The sequence below is a fragment of the Telopea speciosissima genome, chromosome 8, assembly GCF_018873765.1.
Source record: "Telopea speciosissima isolate NSW1024214 ecotype Mountain lineage chromosome 8, Tspe_v1, whole genome shotgun sequence".
Classification (NCBI taxonomy): domain Eukaryota; kingdom Viridiplantae; phylum Streptophyta; class Magnoliopsida; order Proteales; family Proteaceae; genus Telopea; species Telopea speciosissima.
Window position 1 is genome coordinate 57,584,915 of NC_057923.1, and position 18,398 is coordinate 57,603,312.

Consider the following 18,398-nt stretch of genomic DNA (forward strand, 5'->3'; position numbering starts at 1 on the left):
AAGCTATATAAAAAAAAACAGCTTTTAACAGAATTTTTTTAGTCAAAATTTTCCAAAATTGTATAACATATATATTGAACTTTTGGTTCTTTTTACTTATTTTATATATAATAAAATGGGAGAAAAATATCATAAAAGCATCAAAATTATGAGCCCAAGTCCATTCCACTCTAATTCTTACCAGCTGCCTTGGGTTTGGGCCTAAGTTGATTCATGGTGGTGTTCTAATGAATTGATCATCACTCCATGTCACTCAAAAATGGTGGGGAAAGTGCAAATATTTTTTCTTATATAATCAAATTTTAAAAATATGAAATTCAAGAAATTAATTGGTTTGTTAATTTCCCATGTAAAGATTGCCAATCTTCTCATATTTCATTGGTGCAAGCATGAAAAAGAGACATTACACCATTAATAGGTTAACAGATGTTAATTTTGTTTTTGCATCAGATTAGAAAAATGCAAAAAAAATAATTTAGATTCCTTATGAATCCTTGGCACTCCCAAAAGAAGTGTGGGATTGGTGAATCTATCCTATCAAGTCACTTATGGTCTTTCCAAGTGATTGGACTAGCTAGTTTCTTGAATGTATTTACCCCGAATTTGCATTCTTGGATCATAAAATATTTGTTTTCATCGCCTCGAGAATGTTAAAATCAACCAAGAATGCATACCAAACACAGCCTAAGGTTATCATACAATATTGAAGACTTTTTAGAATTTATATATATTAAGAAAATTACCCTTCCATGGCTTGGATCTTAAAAATCTGAATGGCTCAAAATTGAATAGTTTTGGCATTAACTTGGTAATGAATACTAGTCCATCTTGTATAAAACATCTCAATAGAAATCAATCTCTACTACTTTGGATGGTGTTCTTGATTCCTATGAGATATGGGAACTGAAAACCCACTGTGGTAATAGGCCATGAACCCGATCAGAATCATTCTCAACGAATCCATAAGAAGTGATCCAATTTTTCATTGGTCCGGGTAAAGACCAAAGATCTTGAGCGACCGATCTCGCGTAACAACTCAAAAGATAAAGAAGTATCGTTAATTTCTTTATGCTCGTTCCAAGTTCAAGTACCATACCAAGTTCTCAATAGAAATTCAGACAGATGGATTAAAGAAATGAGAGAGAGAGAGAGGTTGGAAGCTAAAACAACTCTTCATCATAGAATACATCATTAAGACAAACAGAATCCATCAATTCCATATCCATGTCAAAGCTGCTGGAAGAGCTACTGCTGGTAGTACCCTCAGAAACAAAATCCCCATGGCCCGTGACTAAGTTGACGGTAACGCTGATGTAGGGTTCATGGAGGATTTGAATTTAGTTATTAGATCATGGTACTGGAAGATAATATTCTGATGAGGAGGAAGGTTTGTATTCTTGTTGTTCTATTGAGGGAATAATGGTTTCTTGTGTTCTTCCTTGCTTGAAGGGAAAGATGAGAAGAAATGAGGCTCTTGTTTGATTGTGGTGTTTGAATTAAAACTGAGTAGAACACCTTCTTCAGCTGTAGAATCCATTCCCAATGAGGCTTTAAGGATATCTTGGCAAGTGTGGTGGCCTGTGTATTTGGTCCAGAATGTTAGTGGTTCATCTTCTGTTCTTTGAACTTGTTTTGTTGCTTGACAACCTTGATCAAATCTATAGCTGCACCTAAAGTAGCACCTGTACATCAAGAGAATTCATTAGTGCGTGCGGGCAGGGGTAAGGCGGTCTTTGCATGCGTGGCTCAGTCTGCACCACTCAGGCCGCTACGGGCAGTGTGCCATAGAGGATCTGGATCCCTATTTTTACTATCGTTTAGTGGGACTGGACTGTCCAACTCCCGCCACAGCTAGACAGGAGCCAGGTCCAAGGAAAGGAGGCTGGCTCAGGTTCACACACGAGAACCATCTTATACGCCCTTGAGGCGCACAAAAGGATTCCACTTCAAAGTTGGATTCCTTTGCGCCTCAAGAATGAGACGGTTCTTGTACAAGAACCTGAGCCAGATTCAAAGGAAAGTTCCTACGACCTTGGTACTAAAATTTTTTTTCCACAAAGGCACACACACACACACAATCAACTCTCTCTCTCTCTTTAGGCCGTACCCAGTGCACTAGGCTCCCGCTTTTCACAGGGTCTTACAGAGGTAGATGGTAGGCAGCCTTAACCCCCCCTTACGAAGAGGCTGATTCCCAAGACTCAAACCCACGCCACTGTGCAGGCGGTAACGAGACCTTGCCATCGCACGAAGCGGCAATCCTCTCTCTCTCTCTCTCTCTCTCTCTCTCTCTCTCTCTCTCTCTCTCTCTCTCAATAATGAGGAAAAATGGAAGACCTTAGATGTTTGGCATTGAGGATCTCTTTCTGTCCATATTTTCGCCAAGCATAACCGTCTTCAATAGGCACAGCCGTAATCCTCGTCCATGACTCTTGTACGTTTCTATAAATCAAGAAATATCATCAGTAACCAAACCTATTTACATATTAAAAATCAAAACACCCATAGCTGAAATCAAGAAATCCTAATTAGGCTTCCAACACAAAAAGTAACCAATAGGAACTCACAACAGAAAAAGACCAAAAAAAAACACTCTCTGGTCCCCCTTAATAATCTAATTACTAGTCACTAATCACTAGATTCTGTAAATTAAAGATTGAGTAATACTGGACACAAGGTGATCACCTTCTCTTAGATCGCTTTCGATTTTGATCCCGACAAGGCGGCGCCGGCGAAGTCGCAGGAACCTTGCCGGACTCACTATAACTCAGTATTGAAAGAGCTTCTGTGAAGGATCTCAATATCTTGGTCACCAAATCCTCCTCCGTGGCTGACACATGACCAGATGATCCAGTGAGTTGTTGATGGAGGACAAGTTGAAGCTGAGCAGCAAATCCACGACCCTTAACAAGTTCTTCAATCAGATTTTCCCTAACAAAGGGGGGAGAATAATCCATTAATGACTTTCTCAAGTCTTTCTCTGTTTCTCTGTTTCTCTGTTTCTCTGTTTCTTATAAGAGAGAGTCAAGTGGGAAAGAGGAAGATCCGAAGAAGTGGAGATCTATCTGCCTAGGGAATTAATTAACTCTTTAATTAACAATATAAACAAATTGCATTAATTAATTAGCATTAATTAATGTATAAGTTGGAGAGTTCGTCATGCTTGGGAAGCTCACATGACGTTATTCCCTATTACGTACCACTTCAGCATCACGTTTACAGGTGGTATAACCTACGGTTCAGATATTCTTTTTAAAAGAACGTACGGTTCAGATGCTGCTTGGTCTCTAGCCGGATCCTACTATACCATATTGAAATACGCATGTTTTAATTAAAACTTACTGCGATTAAGTAGAATTGGAAATTACCTTAATATAATGATAATAATTAAGGATTCCATCACCACCTATTGCAACTTGCAAATATAAATGTCACACTCTTACCCAAAAAAAAAAATTTACGGGATAAAATTCTCTGCACTTGGAGTGCGGGTGCACCCAAAAGGACACATGGAGGGTGAGTGAAATAACGGGTCCACACTTGGATGACTTATGTCACACAAATGGATAAGATTTGAGATCGTTCACGCGTTAGTTGACTTTATCTAATTATCTTAACCTCAAGAAAGAAAAAAATGGTGAAATCAAATTTGATGTAAGGAATCACTCCAATTGGTGGTTAGGAACATGTTTGTCTTCACCATTTTATCTTTTTTTTTTCTCACATGGAGAATTACAAGTAAATCGATGAAAACATTATTTATAGGTCATGAGTCAAATTTGGGACCATAATTCATTGTATGGTACCATGCATGGCATATTTTATGTAAAATGGTAGAAAAATATTCATATAATGAATATTTGACTTTTTGTCCATTTCTTTGCTTTTATATTACTATTCTTAGTAGAATCAAATTGGACTTAAGCTTAACACATAGTTTCTCGCGAAATCGGGATCGGCCTCAGCCAATGCGATTGATCTGTCTCGATTCTTGAATCTCATGTCATGGAATATCATTTAAGTAAATCCGGAGCATTGAATAAGATGAATAGATCATTTATAGGTCATGCGTCAAATTTGAGGACCATAATTCAATTGTATCGTCTTTTGCATTTTACATTTTTTGTACAATAATTTAAAATTATTTAAAAATAGAAAAGGTTTCATGCACGACCATGTATGTACGGGATTGTACCTTTATCCATTGAAAGGGGAGAGGGGATGCGTTATTACACTTCTGTGTGTGTTTTTTTAATATTTAAAAATTAGAGAGAAGATTGTCTAAGAGAGCGGTATTGGAGAAGGAGAACACACTCTTTGAATTTTTTTTTATTTTTTTTTAATTTGCTCAAATAGATAGGAAGGCTTTGGAGTTCCAAGAGTTGGAATCTTTTCTTATTTAAAAAATTCCTTTTACAAAAGGAAATTTTTGAGAGGAATAAAATATTTGTTTGATAGACAGAAAGCTTGGTTTGACCATCTGGTGACCTTTCTTGGGAATTTTGATGATTTTCATACACCTTTGAACATAATTTTAGTTAAAAATTTCCAAAATTTTGTAACATTTATATTGAATTTTTGGGTTCTTTTTTCGTATTTTATAGAGGGTAATATTTTGTGTCACATTCATGGTTCATAATCTCGGGATCGAAATCAGTCAAGGCCAATATGGATTCGATATCGATCCAAATCGATCATGATTAGTAAAAAGTGGTAAAATTTTGGGTTTTGTTGGATCTGTCTGTATCAATCAAAAAGAAATAATAAGAGATGTGTTATACATTTAATCTAAAGTCAAAATAGACACATAATGTAAGCCAAATCGCAAACATAAATGGAAAATTTTCAAAATGAAAGAAGTTAAAAAAACCTTAAAAATTCAAAGAAATTCGACCCTTGCATGCATATAGGATTGGATCGGGCGATCCGACTGGTTCTCCCAACCCAGTGACCGATCTAGCGTTCAAGGATTGTATCTCATGACTGGTTATGGTTGATTCCGATCCAATCCAGGCGAATCAACCAATCCGATCCAAAGATTATGATCCATTGTCACACTACTCAACTATGCCTAATGAAGGTTCACTTCACTATGACATTTTTACCCTTACAAAAATGTTTTTCCTGAGTTAAAGTGGGGAGATAATTTTTGTAAATTCACTTTTAGATTAATCATTGACTAAGGATGTAAACGGATCGAATTCGGGCGTTGTATCCAATTATATTCGGATGGATTCGAATAATTTTCAGATAGTGATTTTTTTATTACGGATTCTCCTAAATGGATATGAACGCGGATCGAATACAAAATTTCGACTATCTGATGACATCTTTACCGTTTGTTGATGAGATCGAGTTAGGGTTGAGACTTGAGAGTTCGGCAACTACCCTTTCTTCTACTCTTCTTAGTCTTTGATTTTCTTATGTTTTTTTACTTTTGATTTTATCTTGTATTTATTTTAATAGATATATGAATTCATGTATTGCATAATATATATAAATCAATAGAAAATCTAGAAAATGAATCACATTATCTTAACTTATAATATTATAAAAATAAGAAAACAAAATCCAATAAGGTAACTTAATTGGATAGACGGACACGAAGATATATTTCGAACATTTTAGTACCGTTGGAGTGCTAAACAAATTAGATAATAATCGAATGGATAGGGGGTATCATATCTTTGTCCGATTAGTTTTCGGACAGACTTTTCCCCTTCCTCTCCGTCCTTGCTCTACCCTCCCCCTCTTTCGCGCCATCTACCCTCTACATCGGCTAAAATATATCTTCATCATAGAATACATCATTGAGATAAACAGAATCCATCAGATCTATATCCATGTCGAAGCTGCTGGAAGAGCTGCTGCTGCCTCTTGAGGATGGGTTGTATTCTTGTTGTTCTATTGAGGGACTGCAGGATTTCTTGTGTTCTTCCTTGGTTGAGGGGAAGGATAAGAAGAAAAGAGGGTCTTGTTTGGTTGTGGTGTTTGATTCAAAGTTGAGTAGAAAACCCTTTTCATCAGCTGTAGAATCCATGCCCAATGAGGCCTTGAGGATATCTTGGCAAGTATTGTGGCCTATGTATTTGTTCCAGAATGTTGGTTTCTCATCTTCTGTTCTTTGAACTTGTTTGGTTGCTTGACAACCTTGATCAAATCTGTTGGTGCATCTGAAGTAGCACCTATAGATCACCACAAGAATTGATTAATTAGCTTATAGATTTACTCATTAACACACTCTCTCTCCTTCTCAAGTAATGAGGAAATTAAGGATCGACATCTTCTACTTTCGCCTGCCCCTACTTCCGTGTGCGCCCTACACACATTGAGACGTGCAAAGATCACCTTACCCCTGCTCGGGCAAGACGCTCGAACAGGGGTAAGGCGGTCTTTGAGTGCCTCGATGTGTGTAGAGCGCACACGGAAGTAGGGGCAGGCGGAAGTAGAGGATGTGAACTCGGAAATCAAATGATCAAGACCTTAGATGTTTGGCATTGAGGATCTCTTTTTGCCCATATTTTCGCCAACCGTAACCGTCTTCAAAGGGCACAGACGTAATTCTCGTCCATGTTTCTTGCATGTTTCTACAAATCAAGAAATATCATCAGTAAGCATATATAATAGAAATCAATCTGTTATCCGCCTAATGGGGTTGAATCTAGTATATGAGCATTAGATTGGGCCAGCCTAATATGAAAAAAGATTAAAAGGTTTGATTTAACGTGTTCCATCAACTTGTGAGTGTTTCCCATATCAATCAAGTACCTAACACAAACACCCATAAATGAAATCAAGAAATCATCAAACATAAAAAGTAACCAATGGGATTGAGTCCCCCCCCCCCCCTTCCCTTAAGATTTGCCTTACTAAATTAAGGGAGAATGTTCTCTCTGCCACAACGCCGGCTGCACCCAGGCACATGGGCAGCCTGTGCAGGAGGCAGTGTAGTTATTGCGCCTACCCCCATGTGCCTGGGCGTAGGCTGTGCTGTGACACAGAGAACATTCTCCCTAATTACTAGTCACTGATCACTAGATTCTGTAGATTAAAGATGAGTAATGGATACAAGATGATCACCTTCTCCTAGATCCCTTTCGACGTTGATCCCGACAAGGTGGCCGCGAAGTCGCAGGAACCTCGCCGGACTCACTATAACTCAGTATTGAAAGAGCCTCTGTGAAGGATCTTAATATCTTAGTTACCAGATGCTCCGCCGTGGCTGACACATGACCAGATCCGGTGAGTTGTTCATGGAGGACAAGTTGAAGCTGAGAAGCAAATCCACGACCCTGAACAAGTTCTTCTATCACCTTTTCCCGAACAGAATTTAAGTTTCTAGCAAAGGGAGGAGAATCCATTTAATGACTTTCCGAAGTCTCTCTCTTTCTCTGTTTTTTGTAAGAGAGTCAAGAGGACTTGATGGATCTCAGAAGGCAGATGGAAAGGTCAAGACTTTAATAATAAAAAAAAATTTATTAAATGGGGTAGCAGGAAGAAAGGACGAAGGATATAGCGAATTAATAACTCTTTAAAAACATTATACGTAGGGTTGTAAACGGATTGGATTCGGCTCGGATAGTGCTCTATCCGCATCCGCATCCAATTAGCTATTGGACGGATTCGGATAGTACAAAATGGATACGGACACGGATACGGATCGAATATTTTATCCGTTTACATGTAAATATAGCTTTTCGGATAGCTATAGTCTATCCGTATCCCCATCCGTTTAGCTTTCGGACGGATTCGAATAGTGCTAAACGGATACGAACATGGATATGGAAACGGATTTTGGCTATTCATTTACACCCCTAATTATATGGTCGTACTTTCAACTACTAGATGTGCTTAATTGTGTATAGTACATGGTTCCTCATTCTCATCCAATAGTTGCAGGCATGGTTGTGCAGTATGCACGGTTGTGGACGAAACCTTTTGCCTAAACATATTCCCATTCAAGGTTCATAATTTTGGTATCGAACTTTGGATCACTCATGGTCAATACCGATCCCGATCGATCAAAAATGACCAAATTCCACGTTTAACTGGACCAGGCTTGGATCAGTCCAAAGTATTAATAAATACTTCAAATTGATGGATTTGGCTCCTGTCCTGCCGTGGCCGGAGCTGGAGCGTCCAGCACCAATCTAGGATGCTGCCACCTGGACAAGAGACCATCCAACAGCGAATTTTTGGGTTTCCTTAGTTTAACCCATTTGCTTCCTCCGTCCTCTCTCACCCAGCTTCAATGACGAACCCGACCCGTTTCCTTTTTGAAATTTGAAACCTAACGAAACCCAGATTTGTTTAACCCCTTTCGTCTTCCCCCTTTTTTTCTTTCCCCTTTCTATTCTCTCTCCATTTCTTGACTTCGTGACGAACCCTAGCAGCGGCGACACCTCATCTGGTTGCGACGAACTCTATTTCAGAGCGACAAAGAGGAGCTCCACTGGTTGAACGACGAAAGGCGGCGAGCAACGAACGGCGACAAGCAACGAGCGGCAGCGAAAGGTTCTTCATAGAGGTATTCACGTGCAGTTCTCTTAACCTTCTTCTACTGCAAACTTTGTATTATTCATAGGAACCAACAACTCCATCTTGCCATTTTGAACGGCGAATGTCGAAATTAAACTCTGCCTATTACATCTAGCAGAGATAGCAAGGTCATTCGTTACACCTATTAAGGGTCTATTCTTCTTAACAATGTTAACACAATAAAACTTTTTCAAGAAAAAATGCATATCTCACAAACATGTAAAAAATTCCCTTGGCCAAGTTGACAAGTCCTTTGTAAGCCATCAAACCGTGTCCTCACAATCTTTCCAAATCTCCACTTCCTAGTTAGTCAAATTGTTGGTGAGCTTTAGTCCTGAGAGAATTCCCTTTACCTCTGCTTCCTGAGCTGTACGACCTGTCCCTGTGAAACCAAAATCCATGAGCTGTACGACCTGTCCCTGTGAAACCAAAATCCATGGACTTAACTCCTCTCAAGTTCCCTGTCGGGTCAGGTTCGTAAGTTCCTCTCATAGGGGATCGAAAATGATGACCTCACCCCCTGCCCAAACACACCACCGGGGGAGTGAGGTCATCATTTCTGCCCTCCCTATGAGAGGAACCTACTAACCTGACTGGACAGGAACCTGATAGGAGAAAAATTCTACATGCAAAAATAAATGATTGATTTAAAATTGCAGTGCAGGCCCATTCCGCTTTTCTAGAGTCAGCCAAGAAGCTATCATCACATATTAAAGTCAAAACTCTATGTCGCGTTTCATCCATGTAGTTCTGCATAGATATTTCTGGAGTGGATGGTAAAGGTTCAGGATTCAGATGGGTGGATGGTAACAACTTTAGATCTATAATCCAACGGTTAATGTTTTTCATGATTTGGTTAACATTGTGTTTGGAATTGTGGAAATGGCAGTAATTTCTAGTAACCCAGATAATATAGAAAGTTATGGAAAAAACTGAAATAAAAAATCTTTTTTCTGAAAAGGGAAAATTTGGCTGAGTTGGAGGTATTCAATTCTCAACCCTACGGGTCCTGTTGCCCAAATATATTTTGAAAAAGGACACGATAAGAAAAAGTGTCATGATGATTCCAGTACAGTATTACAAAGAATATGCATGTTATCAACATTAAGAAATCTATTAAGGATGTCCATTCTTGGTAAGCATTTGTTTAAAATTTTCCAAATGAATAATTTTAATTTTGGATGACATGGCAGATTCCAAAGAATTGGTAGTTAAGAATTTGACAGACTACAACTTTTGTAGTCAAGATGGTGATAAGTGGAAGAATTGAAGGGACGAAAATTGCTGAGAAGAGAGGTATATTCCAAGTACGGTAATACCGTGTTCCCGTTGATTAATTAATCTATAAGTTGGAGAGTCGTCATGCTTGTGGAGCCCACATGACGCTGGCGTTTTGTAACGTACGGTTCAGATATTCATTGAAGGAAAAAAAATCGTACGATTGAGATACTGTTTGGTCTCTGGGTCCTACTATATACTCTATCCTATTGAAATGCGCACGTTTTATAAAACTCGTGGGATTTACGGAAATGGTTAGGAAATTGCCGATTACATAACAATTAACGATGTGATCCAGCCTATTGCCAATTTGCAAATATTAATTATGTCACTCAAACGACAAAATTTGAATTTGTTTCATATTTTGGTTGACCCTCATCGTCCACACCCAAACAAAGTGACATTCTCTAAAACTCTGTTTGTGTGACAGGAATGATAAGGTGGGAATGTTATAGTATTGGGTTCCAAAGTATAGTATGTTGAGAAAGAAGGATGCGGTTTTATTTTTTTAGAGTGTTACATTAACACTGTCTGTCTCACCCCAATTTTCCCGTCGCACTTAAATCACCTCAAACAAATGGGGCCTAAAAGTTATCTATAAAAAGAGTCGCATCAATCAAAATACACTTCGACAGTTTAACAATAAGAACAAGGAGGAGAGAGGTAGACGAGGTGAGGAGTTGTTGTAGTAACCCTCCCCCTCCCTCTCCCTCTCCCTCTCCCTCTCCCTCTCAAACCAAAAATAAAATGGTGAATTCAACTTTGGGGGAATGTTTGAGGAAGGGAATTAGTGCCAATAACTCATGGTTGGGAACATGTTCGCCGCCCCAATACCACTTTATCCTTTTTGTTTCAAATAATTTTTTGGGGTCAAAATTACGCGTACATCCCTTGTACTTTGCCTAAAGTAACAATAAACTCAAAGTTTCAAAAAACGCACTTGTACATCCCCCCTATTTTTCAAAAGAATACAAAATTAACAGTACTCCGTTACCAAGTAAATATTAAGTGAAGACGTGTGTTTTAAACTGGACATGAAATGACTATTTTACCCTTATCTTCCATAGTAGTGAGATAATTACCCATTAACCTAAGCAGTGGATGAAGAGATTCCCCCTTCTTCCATCTTCCTGCTCAAATTTAAAACTCAAGCACAGAGATCTTCATGCCACCATAGCAGAAACCTTTGCTACTGATAAAGTAGTAACGCTTTGTCACATTAAGGGGAATCACATCTCTCCCTAATCATGTTGTCTAGTTATGGATTGGATGACTACTCTCTATGTATTGATCGTAACCTGTCTTGTTCACCTCCAACATGCTCATCTGGTTCCTATCATACACAAAAACTCCAACACAAACACATCAGACGCAACTCACAACTAGTTCAGTTCTTTAATCACACATACAATAGCTTCCAAGTCACATTCCAGCTTTCATGAGTGCCTGATCTAAGTTGTTTTGCAATAGTGGAAGAAAAAAACTGATAGAAAAAACCAAACGTTCTAAATTTGATAGAACCTAAGCGTTACCCTCTGCTACTGTTTTGAGTTTTAGATTTGAGAAGGAAGATGGAAGAAGGAGGAATTTCTTCACCCACTGTTTAGGTTAATGGGTAATTATCTCACTACTATGGAAGATAAGGGTAAAATAGTCATTTCATGTCTAGTTTAAAGTCCATCTCATCATTTAACGTTTTGCAATTGTGTTTAGAAACATTTCTAGAACAGGGTTACCAAATACAGACTATTTCTCAGTACAAAAACAAGTAAAAACTGTTTCTATTATTTCTCAGCATAGAAACAACAAAAAGATTATCAAACGAAATAACAGTTTTTTCTTATTATATGGGGAAGAGAAAGATGCATTTAGAGAGCTAACACTCCATGTCTTTCATCAACAACAACTTTGACGTATAACCCATTTCGTAGGTTTTATGGTACAATTGGGTGTCAGCTTTGCCGGTGGTTGTCCTATGACTGCGCTTGCGTTTCTTATTATGGTTCAGATATACTGCTAGGCATGGATCCCACAGATCATATTAAAATGTAAATTTTTATAAAAACAAATAGCATTAAGGAAATTCCCTTAATATAATAATGATGCTAATGATAACAATCCACGAGTCTACATTACAATTTGCAAATATTAATGTTGCACAAACCGACAAAATTTGAGTTGGTTACACACTCTTGTTGACCCTACCTTGCCCTCTAGAGTCAACAACTACCCTCACCCCCTAAAAAAAATAATGAGATTTAAGACTTATCTTATGAATTCACTAATATAAAAAATGCATAATCTTCGGAGATTATGTGTCAAGTATAACCTCGGATAGAGTTTATTAGAGGTCTAGGGTCCATGTTGACTATCCCATTAAGCTGAGATTTTTCTTTCTTCCCGGACTGTTCCTCTTTCCTCTTACTTTCATTTCTAATTGCTTATTTCTTATTTTTCATCTCTCATTTTTTTTATCCCTCTTACGTTCGGTCAATTTTCTCAACTTTATTTTACAAGGATTTATGTAGTCGATCCCATTTAGTTGGGATAAGACTGAGTTTGTTGTTATTGTTGTATAATCTTCAAAGACTTTACGCTTTTACCTCTAAGATAAAACAATCCTAATTCCAAAATTCAGAACGAAAAACCAATTCGATAAGAGGGGGTGAGAGAGCTACATAAGTGGCATGCATCCTAAAAAGAGATAGACCATGATACAATTTAATGACCCAAATTCAAGCGCATTCAAAACACCACACAATCCCAAACTTTAGCCCAATCAAAATTCTTATCATATTTAATAATTATATTTTGGGCAAAAGATCATTATCTATTCATGCATGACGACAAATTTTTTTTACAAATCAATTTCATCCATTCCCTCTACTAGCAACCACCGAAGCCATGGCAAAATAACTGGACCATTTCTTTGGAGTTCAGTTCCTCTGCACGTACGTGCAGGTGCATGAGTTGAAGCTTCAATCAAGATCAGCCGAGTTAGGGCATAATAGGGTCATACAAAGTCGAGTTGAACCTCCATCTCTAGCTATATCCTTCTATTTTGGATTATCTCATATTTGGATCACTGTAGGACCAAAACTTGAGAGAGACCATTTTAAAATATAGATAAATCAAAGGTAAGAGATCGCTGCCTAATCATGTAACCCCCGCACTAGCGTAGGGGGGCAATGAGAGAGCGCACACGGGCATCAACATGATGAGATTTTTTCATTTCACGAGGGGTGGGATGATAATTTTGCTTGGTTCTGTGTCTGGGTGCAGGATCCACGCGACCAGGAAGCATTCTTTCTCTCATAAATCAATTTATCAATACCTTGATTGTTATCATAGATAGATTCACAAGGTTTGAGAAGATTGTTATAGGAGCATGCTGCTTAGAGTTTCTCATTGTCACTTTCCTCTAATTAAAGATTGCTTAATTAGAGGTGAAATTTTGGCCCAGCTAGCCTAAGCCCGTCATGGGCCCAATAAGGCTTGGGTTGGGCTTCCCAACCCAAACGGAGTATTATTCTTTAGGAGAGAGTCGCTTCTTGACCTTCATTTTCTAGTACTTCTAGAGTTCTAGACATGATTGTAATCTTTGAGTATTTTTTATTTTAAAATTAAATTCATCAATAATTTCCTTTTACCAAGAAACAAATTCTGAATTCTAGAATAGCTAGAATTCAATTTTGGAGAATTTTGCATTGAACATTTGAGTAGAAGATGGGGAAAATGGGTATGAAGAAGTAGTTTTTTCTGGGCTTCGAACTATTTCGATTTGGTTTTGTTTCATGTTTCTAAGAACGGTCTTATCAAATAAGGAATCAAACTGCTCTTGGTGTTCGAACTAATCATTAATGATTGGCTTAATTGGTAAACTTTCGGTTTGCGTTGCTAAACGATAAAATAATCTAATCAGGTTTTTTAATCATTTATTTTAATCTTCAATTATGTGATGGCAGATTAGATAAATGACATTGGATGATCAGATCACAAATCAAATATTACATGATGTTTGTTATGATTTAAAATACTAAAGGAATAATCAATTTAATGTTTAAACTTGTTTGGAAATTTCTAAATGTACCCTCTCATTCATGTCTTAGTGTGTCAATTCCAAGCGGCAAGGCAGTTTATGTGTTTAGGAGTGGGAGTCACGCTAGGCACGTGATCGGTTAACGCTCTCTCACCCATAAATCAATTATCAATACCTTGATTGTTGTTGTTGATTCACAAGATTTAAGAACGATTGTTATAGAAGCAAGCACCTTATTAGAGTTTCTCGGACTTGGGTCCTCTGTAGCGCGACACAGTGTGTAGCGCACCACACATCCAACGCCCTGCAATGTTTGGGTACACAGCCCAACACACCACCGGTGTGTTGGGATGCATGCCCAAGCATTGTAGGCCGTCGGATGATGCGCTACACACTGTGTCCAGCTACAGAGGAGCCTCACGCAGAGTTTCTCATTTTCAAAAGCAGGGGGTGATTTGCGTTTCATTTGAAAACTAGGGGGTGACGTGTAATTTTTACCCTAAAATATATCAATCAATGGAAGAACATATCTCCTTTGGGAGCAACTTTGTTCATATGAAATAAATTAGAACAGAAGACAACATGGATGAGACCAATAAAAGCTTTTTGAAAGATTCTAATTGAAATGATACAATACAACCATTATGATTCTACATTGTGTGTCAATTCCAGGCGGCAAGGCGGTTTCTTTGTCTAGGCGTGGGAACTACGCTAGGCACATGACCGATTAGCGTTCTCTCACCCGTAAATCAATTATCAATACCTTGATTGTTGTTGTTGATTCACAAGATTTAAGAACGATTGTTATAGAAGCAAGCACCTTATTAGAGTTTCTCGGACTTGGGTCCTTTGTAGTGCGACACAGTGTGTAGCGTACATCCAACAGGCTGCAATGCTTGGACACGTAGTGTGTTGGGCTGCGTGCCCAAACATTGCAGGCCGTCGAATGATGTCCTACACACTGTGTCGCGCTACAGAGGAGCCCCACGTGGAATTTCTCATTCTCATCTCTGGACTTCATAAAGATAGCTCTTAATCAGGGGTGCAATTTTCGCCAAGTGAACCCAAGCCCCTAAGCCCAATAGGTTTTGGGCTGGTTAAGGGTTGAGATTTCTAGGTTTGGGGTAGGGCCAGGACGAGCATGGGCTGAGCCCGACCTTGTATATAAAAATAAATATGTATATATAATATTATATTTATGGTCAAAAAACAGAACTAGCCCGGCCTTTCCTAGCCCTAAAATAACAAAAATAGAGGCTGCCTGGGACAATCAGGGCCAACCCGACCCAATAAGGGCTGGGCTGGGCCTAGTATGGGAGGGCTTGAGCTGCGATATCTCATCCTGACCTTGGGCTGGGTGGGCTTGGGTTAAGTTAAGGGGAGCTAGGGATGGGCTAGGGTTTTTAAAAATCTAGCCCAGTCCCACCCAACCCGGTTGCAGCCCTAGCTTGTGATTCTCTATTAAACTAAAGCAGGTAAGAATGTAGGATGAGGTGTTTATTCCACTATACTCTCATCTGCTCCCTTGCGTTCTCATAGACAAAAGAATCTTTACCATCTAAAGATTCTATGTGGTCTGGAGACTGATCCCAATAATAACAAGAAGGGGAAAGTGTTCTCTGAGCAAGCGGCATAGATAAGCCCACCTATAAGGTACGATAAAATGGTATCATATATTAAAGGGCAGCAAAGACATTTCATATGAGGGAAAGAAAGATAGACACCTAGATGCTAGTGTACCCTATGCCATTGGCTCAAAGATATGCTTCCTTAATAAGAAAGTATTGTTTCTCAAAAATCACTCATGAAATCACCCAAGTGATTATCAGAATCACTTCTCCAGCCAGCTCTCCCAAACACATTTTTCACCCAAAATCATTTCCAGTAATTAAGGGTGTCGATTTGGGATTAGAACCAGGAACCGTCTCAAAACCAACCCCCCTAAAACTTAGTACCGGATTGTTCCATTAATAAATGGGATAGTATTAGGTTCTAACTTTGGTGCCAAATAATAGATGGGATCGGGACAGTTCTGGGACGGGATTCCCAATGGTACTATTATCAAAATTATCGGTTAGGTACCGAAAGTATTAGTACCCTTTCAAAAGGGTATATTTCATGCTATTGTGTTGAATTTCTATAACTATAGTGTGATGTATTTTAGTGGTATTTTCTCTTGTGGAGGTTTCAATTGATGTACGTTCTAGTTCAATTTCTATAAATTTGTTTTGTGATGACACTAAAAATCATATATGGGCTTCAAGGCTTGTTTATTTCATCCCATTATTTTTTAGGCATCATTTTGAGAAGCTTACATGTGATCTTAGTAAAACCATGAAATTTATCTTGGTTTCGTATACAAAGTAGAAGCTTACATGTGCCCTTAGTAAAATCATGAAATTTATCTTGTTTTCGTATATTAAGTTGCTTTCTAACAATGGAAGCATCTTGAAACCAATAAAGTTCTTCTCCCATTTGTGCTAGGCTTAGAACCATTTAGGAATCGGTACCATCCCATCTCATTAATAATTGGAGCTGGGACCTAGGTTTGGTCCCGATACTAAATGGGACGGTACTGGGATTGACATCTTTAATACCGTTTTGGACCCTCCCCAATTGACAACCTTACCATCGGGCCGTGCTCAGCCCAAAGCATCAGCCCAACCTCAACCCATCCAACTGCATGCAACAAGCCTGAAAATCTCGGATTCTGATTCTCTACGGCCGGACAGGTAGCAGCCTTGGTGCGACCCAAACCCAGAGGCAAAATGACCGCCCTACCAACTGCCCAAGCATCTGCCCCGGTGGGGTCCACGCCCTTGTCTGGGTGTGGGCCGCTATCTGCCCGACCGTAGAGGATCCAAATTGGAAAATCTCAGCCTTAGCCGAGCCTGTAATCTAGAAAACCCAACCCAGGCACTATCGAATCCAGGGCGGGCCTGACCGTTCGCCGGGCCAAATTTGCATCCGAAATTGCAACTTTCACCCATCTTTGAAATTGTGAATGATTCCTTCTTCCACTTCCAATTTCTGTATTTTAGGGCTTTCATGTAGGGGGAGCTCTTTGAATCGGAGGTGAAAGAAGAAAGCACAGTTTTGCCCGAGCAATGAGATTATACTTGGGGTCAAGCTTCTCGATAATCCAGGCTTCAATTCAGCTGCTTCGTCGGCCAAATACAACAACATTTGGTTTACTCTGTGGAAGAACTTCTCAGTTCAGATGGGCTGGCAATTATTCATCTCGTTTCTGTTTTCTTCAAATATCATCTCTTAGATTCAATTCAAGCGCCGCAAACGAACCAGCTCTAACTGTATATTACCTTATAAACTCATGTGGGTTGTCCCCAGAATCAGCTCTCAGAGCCTCTAAACACATTGCTCTCAAGACCACAGCCAAAGCAGATTCTGTCCTTGACCTCTTCAAGAACTATGCATTCACGCAAGCCCAAATCTCCGATATCATTACCTTCAACCCAAATGTACTCAGAATCGATCCTGACAAAATACTGAAACCCAAAATCGAACTACTGTGTAATATGGGGATATCAGGCCCCAACCTCGCAAAGATCCTTTCCAGATACTCCAACTTCTTGACAGCGAATTTAGAAAGAGAACTCATCCCTTCATTGGAATTCCTCAGGAGTTTCATCCACACGGATGAAAGGGTCGCTATCGCTCTGAGTCGTATGACCTGGACCACCCGGCTTCCTGAAAGAATGACGCCCAATATTGAGATCTTGCGAGATCATGGTGTAACAGAGTCCAACATTTCGAGGTTAATGTTCCTTCATCCTCGACTAATGATTGGGAAATCTGAATGGTTTAAGGGGGTGGTTTTGAGAGCCAAGGAAATGGGTTTGGATCCTTCGACTACCGTTTTCATAAATGGTTTCCGGGTACTATCTGGGATGAGGAAGCCTGCATGGGAAGGAAAGTTGGCTGTTTTTAGTAGTTTTGGATGGCCGGTAGACGATTATCTTTGGTTGTTCCGGAAGCAACCCACTGTTTTTGGACTTTCAGAGAAGAGAATCAGGGCAGGATTGGATTTCTTCATGAACAAATTGAATTGGACAATTGCTGATATCAGGAAGTATCATAGCATATTACAATATAGCATGGAGAAGAGAATATTTCCAAGGTTTTCTGTTTTTCAAGTTCTGCTCGCGAAGGGTCTAATGGAAAATAATAGTATCGGCCCCGCCATGAGATTGACTGAGGATAAGTTCCTGAATAAGTATGTGTTCAGGTATCTAGATGAACAACCCCATCTGTTGAAATTGTATCAAAGTAAGATAGGTATTCTTGAATCATAAGGTGACTTGTAGAATGTTTCACTTTATAATTAAGAAATTCTGTATTTTTCATACATGAGTCACTTGCTCATTTAGAATGGTGAAATCTCTCCTTTGAATCATGAATAACCATAAAATGTACTGTAGCCCATTGGGGAATTTTTTTTTTTTTGGGGTAATGTGCAAGAGAGGGTAAGGTTAGTATAAGATATTGTTGGGAATCTATCATATGACCAATAGTCTGTTTCACT

General features: G+C 39.0%; 3 protein-coding genes across 3 annotated transcripts; 1 reads left to right on the top strand and 2 right to left on the bottom strand.

Moving 5' to 3' along the window:
* Positions 1-1,392: 1,392 nt before the first annotated feature.
* LOC122672474 (WRKY DNA-binding transcription factor 70-like) lies at positions 1,393-2,957 on the bottom strand. The gene is made up of 3 exons (XM_043869939.1): positions 2,686-2,957; positions 2,338-2,442; positions 1,393-1,682 (listed from the first exon to the last, which is right to left on the bottom strand). The coding sequence occupies exons 1-3, from the start codon at positions 2,955-2,957 to the stop codon at positions 1,406-1,408; spliced, it is 654 nt and encodes a 217-aa protein (XP_043725874.1). The 3' UTR covers positions 1,393-1,405.
* Positions 2,958-5,779: 2,822 nt separating this feature from the next.
* On the bottom strand, positions 5,780-6,596 carry LOC122672670 (probable WRKY transcription factor 70). Its single transcript, XM_043870141.1, has 2 exons — positions 6,483-6,596; positions 5,780-6,185 (listed from the first exon to the last, which is right to left on the bottom strand). The coding sequence occupies exons 1-2, from the start codon at positions 6,581-6,583 to the stop codon at positions 5,780-5,782; spliced, it is 507 nt and encodes a 168-aa protein (XP_043726076.1). The 5' UTR covers positions 6,584-6,596.
* Positions 6,597-16,962: 10,366 nt separating this feature from the next.
* LOC122672475 lies at positions 16,963-18,168 on the top strand. The gene has a single exon (XM_043869940.1). The coding sequence runs from the start codon at positions 16,963-16,965 to the stop codon at positions 18,166-18,168; it is 1,206 nt and encodes a 401-aa protein (XP_043725875.1).
* Positions 18,169-18,398: the final 230 nt, after the last annotated feature.